Below are 11,722 nucleotides of genomic sequence, written 5' to 3'. Positions count from 1 at the left end.
TATTTTATATCAATGCATATAATAAACTCAAAAAAAGTACATAACACCAAAAAATATACGTGTACAATAAAGCACCATGATGACATTTAATGATAAAGCAGCACATGACATGCATATGTCCTGGAACAAATACTAGAACATTAACACTATTTTTACACCGACTTCAGCATTTACGAATAACTTGAAAGCACGAAATAAGTAATATGTTTTGTTTTAATATAAAAATAATTGAAGTAACCATGGATACGCGCATTTTTGTGGCATTTTTTATCAAGCTCGTGACTTTGATATATTGTGTCAACATTATTTTTTAAACGGCTTGGACAAATTTCCATCAGTATGAGAACATATACATACAATCAATGGACACATTTCTATCAGTAACACAAACGTACAAGTCAATGAACCAATTTCTATCGGTATGAGAACATATACATACAATCAATGGACACATTTCTATCAGTAACACAAACGTACAAGTCAATGAACCAATTTCTATCGGTATGAGAACATATACATACAACTCAAAACGCGTTATAAACATTTATAACAAGCAAAATTATCCAAACGAATATAGTATCACACGAAGTGTTTTATATCTGCATAAGAACATACAAAAACCCTTACAATATTGCCTTTTAACAACTGGATACTCTGAGGAATGTTTTGTTGCGGGCTTGAATAACTAGGCTCAACGCAACATAAGGGATTTGACCCTGTGAAAACGAGGGTTGCAATTTCTTTTTCGATTATGCATAATAAGCATAAATTGCGTTAACAATAATGTAAAGCAGTAAACAGTAGACACCTATTTACACTGCGTAAAAAGTTAGTTTTCTTATTTAGGGTGATACATTTGGCATACAATATTTTGAAAGATTGTACAAATTTTAAAAATGGAATGACTACAAAAGAAAGAAAGTTCAAAAAGTGTTTGTTTACGTGTAACTAGAGTTTTTTTTTTACTTTCGCAATACACAGTCTTTAAATAGAAAGGGAAATTACTACATGTTAAAATGTCTATAATGGAAATGATATACAACTTGTGCTGGATTGTAAAAGTTAAAAATTCTTGCGGTATAATAAAACACTTATTGACAGTATATTCATAGTGTATTGGAAGTTTATTTCCCCTCAACTACAATTATTTCACTCTGTTACGGCTCGCCATAGGTTGTACCTTGGGGAAAATAAACTTACTATTATCCTCATGCCCAGTCAATAAGTGCTTTGTAATTATGCTGAAATGGTGGTAGTTGTCAATGTCTAGGTGGCATCAACTAGAGATGATCGGGTAACAGGCTTACTCTGAAAAACTTTATCAAAGAGTAATTAAGAGAACCAAGATTGTAGCAGAAATCAAAAGAATGTAATCCAAGGGCAATTATAGTTCAGACATGGAAAACAGACATACACAATAAATATTAACAGTAACCCAAATAATACATGCAACGTAATAACATTGATGAGCAACTCGGACTCCACTACAAACTGGGAGCTTTGACCAGGATCAACGGTATGGTAAGCGTCCTCCGGTGTTCCAGATACACTCACCGAGTTGCTCATAAGATCAAGTCCAGTGTAGATGAAAGAGGAAAGGAAAACTAAGGACTATAAGACAAGTTGAACAAATCAGTTTTCATGGTGCAGATATCCATGATAGATAAACCCTAGAGACCCGCGAATCCACATAACTTGCTTAGTTGCAACAAATACGGGAGTTGTGATATGAAAATTCCATATGCAGGTGCTGTAGGGATGTGGCCACAAATGATAGAAAAGTTGACGATACGGAATGAAAAATATCGCGTTTGTCTTAAAGTTTTCCTTTACAATCGATCTCAAAGTGTAGGTTAAGAAATGAATTTTCACAGTGTCTGTAACATCCTTTATGTCAAGTTCTTTGATAGATGCAATGTATCAAACCCCCGAAACTAGGATTATACCTCTTCTATATAGCGGTAATTGAGATTGAAGGACCTGGCTAAACGATGTTCCTTCTTTTGGATCAGATCAGCTACAAAGTCAGCCTCATACGAGTGAAGGAATAGGTCAGCAAGTAGAGGAGCACACCTTGTTCCCATGGAACGCCAACTATTTGTTAAAAAACGCGTCCACCACACTGGACAAATATTTTGTCGATTTAAATCTCCAGCATTTCGAAATCATCTTCTTTGGTATATTTGGAAGATGATTTGGAATTATATTTTACAAATTATAGGGAATCCTTATCAGGAACAACATATTTGCATCTAAGTGTACCGTTGTTTTTGGAAGTAACAGCGATGTATAATGTTTTTGAGTCCGGGTTTTAATTGGGTATGTGGAAAAGGATATAAAGAGTTGAAAAATCATAGTTTTTTAATGCTATTTTATTTTGATAATAATCTTGAAATGAAAGTTTCCAGAAAATTTTTCGATTTTTTCAGGATCCACATTGAATTAATTTGAAAATCACCCTTGTCGTATATTAGGTCGATGATACAGAATACAAATATCCGCACATTTGCATCGATGTTGCATTCGTCAAAACTTCCCACGATTGATTATTATATTGCTTTATAATCTGGGGAAAATTTAAATCTTGGCTTCTGAGTTACATCTTTTCTGTTAATAGTGGGCAGGGCAACGTGGATGAGGAATTTACTTGTTAACAATATTTTACTTTATTTTATCTTCAGTTCAAACTTTATATAATTGTCCTTCTTTAACACTTGTTTCAAGGTCAAATTACATTTTGGCGAACATTCAATTTTCAATAAAATCTCTTAATGTATTTTTTTTCACATACAGTGTTCCTTAGGAATAGTTTGTAAAATGACTTCAAACTTTTCACAGTTTTTATAATGGTCTGAGGGTCTTCTAAGAAAATATTTTAGTTGCAGTGTTAGAGGTTTTTTTTCTTACTTTCGTGGGATTGTTTTCACTTGTTGCAAGGAAACTTAAAAACAAGATTCCCTTAATTGCTACTCAAAGTTCTTATTTATAGGAAGTTTAACATGGTGCAAAGTCCCTGTGTTATATAAGTATAACTAAATTTAAACGAATGGTATGCTATATAAAAAAAAAATCCATTGTTTTTCAAAATGGGGACGGGTGTATTACTCATGACGAAGATATTTCTTTCTTTTTTTTATATTTTTTTTTATACTATTAGATATATATATCAATCTTAATATGATTAATTAGACGATTAAAAATAATAAAAAGAAAAAAAAACGTAGAATACTTAAATTTATATTATTGTTATAAAGGATGCATGTCCATGATAATTTTTCCTGACTTCAATTCGCTATGTGAAATTTTTAGTATTTATAGTTTTATCTTCAATGATATTCATCAGTTTATTAAGTTTTGAAGACTCGCAGTGGTTAAATTTGGATTTATAGTTTAAATTCTTTGTGAATTGAAAAAAAATGACTTTACTTTGTGGGTTTAAGGTTCAAAATACATTTATATACCTATCAGTTGCTTGTAAAAGTATTTTAAAGACAGATTTCGATATGTTCAAGGTTTGATTTAGACAGGTTCCACTGTAAATGAAACATATTGGATCGACAGTTATGTGTGAGAATTATACATTCACTATGCTATTGTGTTTTTTTATGTTGATCTATCTTTTTGTGTATCTGATATGTTTTGCTTTTCATATTACAAGTAAAAGATATTTTTGACGTTATAATGTGTCAGTAAAGAAGTCTGAGGCGCTAAATTATAGCATAAACCTAACATTTTCAGCTGATCTCTTTTTTTATATTTGATCTTGGAATACAAACCAATTAACACAAACAAATATTCAAAACAATAACATCTATAAGCTTAATAAACCACTCAGCCAATATGGTTAATCCCCAAATAGGAAGGTGTTTGCTAGAAAAGAACATGACGCTTACCCTACCGGTGCACCTGGTTCTAATCAAATTTTTAGTTGTGTCCGAGTACTACATTTACTTTTGTTGCTTTGTACGATTTTTTTTTTTTTGTTATTTTATATATTGTGTCGTGTGTGTTAGTTTTCTCTGTCTGGTATTTGTCCGTAGATTTCATTTTTTTTTTCGCCATAATTTTGGTTCCCATGGTTACTCTTTCTACTAAAAAAATCGGAAGATGGACATAAACATATTTAACATTGCATTACATCACCCGACATTACCATTTGTTTGGTATTGTTTTTGTTTTGTTTTTGCTTTGTTTGTTTTTTGTTTTTGTTTTGTATTTTGTTTCAATTTTTTTTGTTTTTGTGTTTTTTGGTTTCTTTCTAATTTCTTTTAATTTGATTTATCTAGCTTAATCAAGAAATAAAGAGATCAATTTGGCTTACTGGATAGGTTAATATAATTTTCCTTCTTTAATCCTGTCTACATGTTTTATGTGTATATACTGTTAAAAACTTTATAAATTTTAATAATCTGTAGAATTAATCGGAAGTAGATATGTTAATTTGAATTAACATGAACATTTCGTAACTCCGTTGCCACATTCACACCAGGTAAAAAGTCCAAAATTTTAAAAGATAAGTTACTTCTATGAAAAATCAAATTTCCATAGTATCGCCTTACGACATGCCGATTGTTCAGTAGAATTAGATAGAGTACAATTATTAAAATATTACTGAAAGATAGTTTTCGGTAGAGATGCCTTATACTTTGTAAAAAATAATTCCATATCAACTTTCAAATATACAGAGGAAGATGTTTTCAAAATGCTGGAATTTTTTATCGACAACATATTTCTCCAGTATGGTGGACGCGTTTTTCAACAGACGGTTGGCATTCTAAAGGAAACAAATTGTGGAAGTGTTTTAAAAATCTCAAATTGTAAATTACAAAAATTAAGACCTGTTGTTTAAACAGTTTGAAGTTTAATTTCCTATTCAAATTTTAAATCATTCACATGTAAGAACGTGAATGCTACTTTTGTGAAGCTTGGAGTTGCTTTGAGACTGATCAGAAACGTTTCCAATCGGTAATACCCATCGTACCCGAAGTTGACAAAAGATGTGCGACTAATGCATGCAAATAGAATGTTGTATGTTATGACAAGGTCATAACAATTTGTGTTTTTTTTCATTGACAGACACGAATAAATTTGAGGAAAATCGATGAGATTATGTTTAAGGCAGTGGCAGTACGGAGTTGCTACATGCATGAAGCAACCGGCAGATCAATTGGAAGAAGCATTTTTATTATATGCATATATTTTTTGCATTAGTTTTTAAACGTTTACATTTAACATAACAGTGTTATAGCAATTGACTCGCCTAAAGAAAAAGGGTGGCAACGAAACCAGTGTATACATATGGACATCTTTGCATCGACATCGACATCGACGATAAAATATAGTGCTGTTTAATATAAAAATAAACAAAGATAAATAAATACAACGACAGAAATTTATGTTTTGAGCTTATATGATATTGATATAAGTTATAAAGGATACGAGCACACCTTCAGACTATATGATAGCACCTCACGTTATCTATTTTTTTAGAAACGACAATCAATTTATTCGTGATATCGTCCATCTATCAATGCAAAGTTTAGCATGTCTCTGAAAATTATTTGGATACAGATATTACATTCGCTTGTCCGTGTGTTCCTGTTTCCAATAATATACTTTTTTAAACTCGCTGAACAGACTTTGATGAAACTTGATCATAATATGCAATGGTGTGCATTCTATCTTATATTTACATCTGTACGACTTTTGGATTTTCTGACGCATACCATATATATAGTGTCCCCATGACTTTGCCATGGGGACACTATATATCAATCCACAACTACTCAACAGCTGCTTAATTGAATTCAATGAAATTTTCACACATTCTTAAGAATGTCATTGTGCAACTCTTATCCAGTTTTTCAATCTGGTTTCCATGTAGTTTCTACGAAGGAAGCAAATGTATGAGCGTTGCTAGCACACTTTAACTTAATTAACAGACAACCTACAACTTTGAAGATACGGGTTTTACAGTGAGTTTACTGTGACCTTCAACTTTTTTTTTAACTGGGAAAACTCAAAGTCAATACCAGTTTTACTAAATAAATTCATTTTAATCAGAAACAATTGAGCTTAAAACTCTCCGATCATATAAATTGACGCCTTTACTTATGCAGTCTCACTACTGTAGGCTAATTTGTCCTTTACATTGAAAAAATTACCTCAGTAGGTAATCACTGTAGTGTGATAAAAATAAAAAAACTCAGTTTTAAATAACAATAACCTGTATTCTCAATAGTTACGATTCTCTAGAGGTTTATCAAAAATGTAATCATGGGACCAGCTGCAGTCTGCTCTATGGTGTCCGGGTTTCGGCGCCGTTCATTCAAGATGATCTTGGGCTGACATTTTCACTCCGTTGGTGCTGCTGTCTCTTTGACATTATTACTATACCCATTCATGTTATATTTAAAGAAAAGTATGAAATGACAATGTGACCATCTTGTTAAAAATGTAATTTCAATTTTCATGATATAAAAGAAGTACTTAGTGTTTTCATTTTATATTTTTTTTTCTTTCAGTACATCTTTCGGTTGGTCCAATTTTTTGTAAGTTTCAACTAGTAATAAAAATTATTCAAAAATGGTACAGCTTTAATCCTTAGTCATAAAGTCAATTCTACTTTCAATGTTATGAGGATCTCAAGCTTTTTCCAACTTTTTCATGTAGGTAAACATATCCTGTTCAGTAGGAAATATTTCCTACCCTGTGGGAACTAATCCCTTACTTTCCGCTGTTTAGCTGCGTGAATGAAGGTGTCTATTTAAATGACCATACAAAAAGTATGAAAACATGGATACTTACCTTGGGCTAATATTCGCCTGAATATAGCTGAAATATTGCTGGTCGGGCGTTAAAACCCAACAAACAAACCTTGGGCTATTCCAGTTCAACAAGGTCAGAACGTACATTCAATCGACTGTACTACCTTATATCTTTTGCGATGCTAATCATCATCATACACGGAATATATAAGATATCAAATCATGTGAGCTGAAATTATACATCAATGATATTATTGATTGTCAGCTGATAATTTTTTTAACATAAAGAATCAATCGTCGATCGTTAAGTATGTCTAACTAGGAAAAAGCGAAATTTAAATATTTGGTGTTCTTTTTTTGCGCCCAATATTTCCAAACATGCTTGTCTGTATATTATTCGATTTTAGAAAAAAAAATGATTGTTTCTCTTTTTTGCACGTAGACGGTTCCATATCAATTTGTCTGGATGATGCACTGGGTATTTGAATTCATAGTTTCATGAAATATTGGGAAAGGATTTAGCATGTATACAATATTAAACATGCAACCACAACGTCTCTTACTTTTCAAAAGACATAAATTAAACTCAAAAACCAAGATTTTATTTTTCCGTAGAACGGCTGCAGAAGGATAAAGCAATTCAACGATCGTGAGAAGTTTATTAAACAAATGGCAATATCGATGCAACGGTACGGGCATTTTTATTGTTTATTATCGAACTAATATATGGCAAGGGTGATTTAAAAGCTAAAAGCGAAAAGAAAAGGGTTAAGAACTATTAAACAAATTCTACTACGAATAAACAGTGTATAATGAAAAAATTTAAGAAAATAAAAACATATTTTTACAATGTTTCCCAGTTTCCCAAAAATCAATTTAGATTCAGTTAGCACCTTATAAAAACGGCTGTATTATAATCAGGGAGTTGTAAATTTTCATAACATAAATGTATTTTGTCTGCATTGGTAGTTATTATAAATATCGGATGTTGGTCTCAAAGGCAAAACAATAGTTTCTGCTAATTTTAATGTTAATATGTGATATAAAATTATTTCGGTAATTATAAAGATTTTGAAAGTTTACGGTTTCCGTATGATTTTGATTTTGATTTACACAGGAAATGACTCATTGAACCCGGTCATCTGCTCAGAACTTTGAAAATACCTTAAATGCTTTGAAAAACCATGTCATGACAGTATTAACCCAATAACCGTTGCACTTTCAATGTAAACGGCTGAAACCGCATTATGGATTTTAACACGCCGTGACCTTGTGCAGGCATTGCCGTAAATCTGTAGATGTGTACATTGTCATTATTACACGCATGTTCCAACACAAGTCAATCATTTAACTTGATGTTTAAAATTTAGAACATATCACTAATTCTGAATGAACTAGAATTATTTTATTGTAATTTTGGTAGCAGATGTCTTTTTTTCTTATATGAGCTGTAATACGTAAAATATATAATCTCATCTATTGTCTTCACAAACAAGACTTTTTTTTGTTCGAACCCAGGAACAATGCTATGAATCAATGAATCTCATGTAAACAAGTATACTGACATAGAATTCTGATCCATGTATCCATGATATTTTGCCAAACTGTATATAAAACTTGAGAACGCAGAAGAGAAATATCAGTTGGGGAAGTTAGCACAAGAACATCATGTTGAAGCTGGTAGCAATAACAGTCATTCTTTGCGTTTGCTGCACTCAGGGATTTTACTACAGTAAGTAAAAAACATCTTAGAAAATATGCTGATCTGCAATGTAATGCTTTAGTTTTCGTGTGTTTTATTCATCTTATGATTTAAAAGTTCGACATTCAATAGTGAATACAATAGAATGCGTAGGCTAGACTTTTCCATTCGATCTTTCGTGTCAATCTTTTAAATGCCTTATCCGAAATGAAAAGATTCTACGAATTATTTTTCATTATTATCTTTCAGTCTCTTAAAGTAAATTCCAAGATAATAATTAAAAAAGAACGATTACAATAGTGGAAGACCAAACGATACTGTAAGCGAATAATTGGTTTTTATCATTGTCGAGGTGGACAAAATAAGTGCGAAAAGTGTTTTCTTGTACACTTTTTACACCAATGAATGCTAGTCATTTTTCAAAACGTTGAAAATTGATACTCGCGAATATGTTCACGTGACAAAATCAGCAAATATTAGAAACAGCCAATAGTATTACGCTTACTGTATTAACATTTGTGCGATATATGCATGAAGGAGATTTTAAAAAGACCTAAAATCGTTTTCTAGCCAAACTTTCAACTTTTTTTATTATTTCTCATCTTTGTTAAATTCTTTTAATTCATAGAACCTAATCCATGTCAGCCTAACCCATGTCTAAACAGCGGATCATGTTGCAGAAATGGGAATTCCTACACGTGTCAATGTAAATATGGTTACTCAGGAAACAGATGCCAAAGTAAGTGTATTTTTTTGTTTGTTTTGACCTATCGATATATATTCTACATGGAGCTTGCTACGTTTGATTCCTTTTACTCTTACATTTGCTTAATTTTAGAAATATTTTTTTTTATTATTTCATATTCTAAACCACTTACATTACTAATATTTTTTTTAGAAATTACCTCAAAATTTGTTACTTTTCTATTGCTAGGATTCAAAATATTCATACATATCTTTTGTGTCCGATTTCATTTTAGCTCTTTTAAGTTCAAAAACTACCATCTTAACATTAATTCCAAGATCATTTTACTTCCTTTTTGTTACATCATTTTTATTTATCATTTCAAGAATTTATTCGTAATTTACTCACTTCAATGCTTTATTCTTTTTTTTAATTTGTGAACTGGAATACACTTCTTATAAAAATCCTTCTTTTTTCGCTGTTTTGGTGTTTTTAGGTGTGTATATTTTTTTTTATTCCGCTGTTGTGCATACGTAGCATTTCAATAGAACTTTTCATTAACAAAAAGGACATGATATACACATGTCGCAAATCCAGATGTGAGAATATTTAAGTTAAACTTTGCAGTTTTTTTCAAATTCTATTTTTTTTACCATTTTTAAAAATATATGCTACACTTCATACTTTGTGGTATGCAGTAAAATTTACATTACATGGTATATGATGCACGTAAACGAACATTACGTTTATAGCCTCATGAAGCAATAAGCAATTATAAATTATAGTGACTATGTTCATTACAGTACGACCATATACTAATCACTGCTCGTCCAGACCTTGCAAAAACGGTGGGAGTTGTCAAACTCTTGGTTACAACTACAAATGCATCTGCAAAAACGGTTACAAGGGAAGGAATTGTCAAAGTAAGTGAAAAAAACATTTTAAACGCGATTCCAGTTCCAATTACTTAAGTCAGTGTCAAATTTAGACCTCTGCCATTTGGAAGATTGGTAATATAGTTTCAAATAACTGATTACTTTAAGTAGGAATAATTATATTGTAAACACATATTGTTATTAGTGCATAAATAACAAAAGTAACAAATTATATTAACGCAAATAGCTCAAATAAACAAATGTGTAAAACATCTGCATTTTAATACAAAAAAATGAGTGGTAGTATTCCATAAAAAAAGTTCCTAATCTTTTATTCTACTTATCTCTACATCAAATTCAAACATTCTAAAAAGGAACTAATTAACTGACTTGTGAAATGGATTTAATTCTTTTGTAAGCAAGTCCATGCAGTCCTAATCCTTGTAAGAATAATGGTTCATGCTCCAAGAATTACTCTTATCCGTATTTTAAGTGCACTTGTAAATATGGCTACAAGGGTAGCAGATGCCAAAGAAGTAAGTAAAACAACAGGGTAAGTAACCCTTCCTACGAATGCACGCCATGATCATGTTCCCAGTACTGAAATCCGCATTTTACTCTGCTTTGATATACTATTTACATGCTTTGTGTCTGTTTTTCTGTCCTTTGTACTTGAATATATCAGTCGTATTAACTCTTTACATTGAGTTTTTGGCCGAAAGAAAATAAAACAAATTAACATGAAATTGGTTTATATATATTCAGTTGATTAATATTGTGTGTTTGATTCACCTTCGATTGTTTTGGAATTAACATTGTTCTGTAAGCACGGTTTATGACTATTGTTGGGCTTTTCGGTTTACGCTTAAAGGTGCGTATACACCCGTTAAAACCTTAGGCGACCTCTAAAGATAGTTTTGGATTTAGTTCAGGTTATACTCCTGTGCATTTGTTGCTTTTTACTTTATCCGTGATTTTTTTATTATATTATGTAATACAGAATTTAATTCTACGTTTGTTTTCATCTTTTCCTTTTCTTTTGGTTATAATTTTAGAAACCTATTATAACAAGGATCGCTGCGGTGGATGTTTAAATGGTGGTGTATGTAGTTGCATTGGTGGAAACGTTTTCAAGTGTCGATGCAAGTCTGGGTACAGTGGAAGCCGTTGCCAACGTTTGTTATATAATATTTAATTTAGTCATAGTGCAATTTATTGTGATGATTTTATCAGTACTGCTTCATATTCATTAATTATTTATGAAAAATAACACCTTGGTCAATTGATTAAACTTTTTTATATATTACACCTTATCTACCGCACTAAGATTGAGTTCAACGTTTAAGGCGGAATTATTCTTTATATGATTATAAACAAAATTATGTAAGGTTTCTTTACTTTATTTTACAGGTAAGCAGTACTACTGACGGTCAAATGACAGTCCGCCTTCGTGAAGAAATAAAAGATTAGTCCGACTCAGTTGTCTGTCTTGGTTAAACATTAAAAAGGCAAAAATGAGACAATTTAAGCGATACTCAATCCAAATTCAGAACCTAAAAGTGAAAACATGAAACAAAGACAGTCTAAATAGAAATTGTAGCGAACAAAATAATATACAAAACAAAAATAAGAAAAAAATGAATAGTAAGAAAAAGCAACATACCACACAGAAACCTAAATCAATAGAAATATG

General features: G+C 31.3%; 1 protein-coding gene across 2 annotated transcripts; it reads left to right on the top strand.

Moving 5' to 3' along the window:
* Positions 1-8,385: 8,385 nt before the first annotated feature.
* LOC148619714 (uncharacterized) lies at positions 8,386-11,504 on the top strand. Of its 2 annotated transcripts, XM_088579932.1 has the most exons (6): positions 8,386-8,499; positions 9,098-9,208; positions 9,958-10,077; positions 10,449-10,565; positions 11,085-11,204; positions 11,440-11,504. In XM_088579932.1, the coding sequence occupies exons 1-6, from the start codon at positions 8,436-8,438 to the stop codon at positions 11,454-11,456; spliced, it is 549 nt and encodes a 182-aa protein (XP_088436058.1). In that variant the 5' UTR covers positions 8,386-8,435; the 3' UTR covers positions 11,457-11,504. The 2 variants fall into 2 exon arrangements, with proteins under 2 accessions (XP_088436058.1, XP_088436059.1); XM_088579933.1 differs by lacking the exon at positions 10,449-10,565.
* The last annotated feature ends 218 nt before the right edge of the window (positions 11,505-11,722 follow it).

The sequence above is a fragment of the Perna viridis genome, chromosome 4, assembly GCF_037379345.1.
Source record: "Perna viridis isolate PV_CMFRI_1.1 ecotype Kerala chromosome 4, ASM3737934v1, whole genome shotgun sequence".
Lineage (NCBI taxonomy): Eukaryota > Metazoa > Mollusca > Bivalvia > Mytilida > Mytilidae > Perna > Perna viridis.
This window is presented reverse-complemented; position numbering and strand designations above follow the sequence as displayed.

Coding starts and splice junctions, on each gene's coding strand:
- LOC148619714 (XM_088579932.1), top strand. CDS start 8,436: ATGTTGAAGCTGGTAGCAATAACAGTCATTCTTTGCGTTTGCTGCACT. Junction 8,500..9,097: donor CACTCAGGGATTTTACTACA/GTAAGTAAAAAA, acceptor TTTAATTCATAG/AACCTAATCCATGTCAGCCT. Junction 10,566..11,084: donor GGGTAGCAGATGCCAAAGAA/GTAAGTAAAACA, acceptor TTATAATTTTAG/AAACCTATTATAACAAGGAT.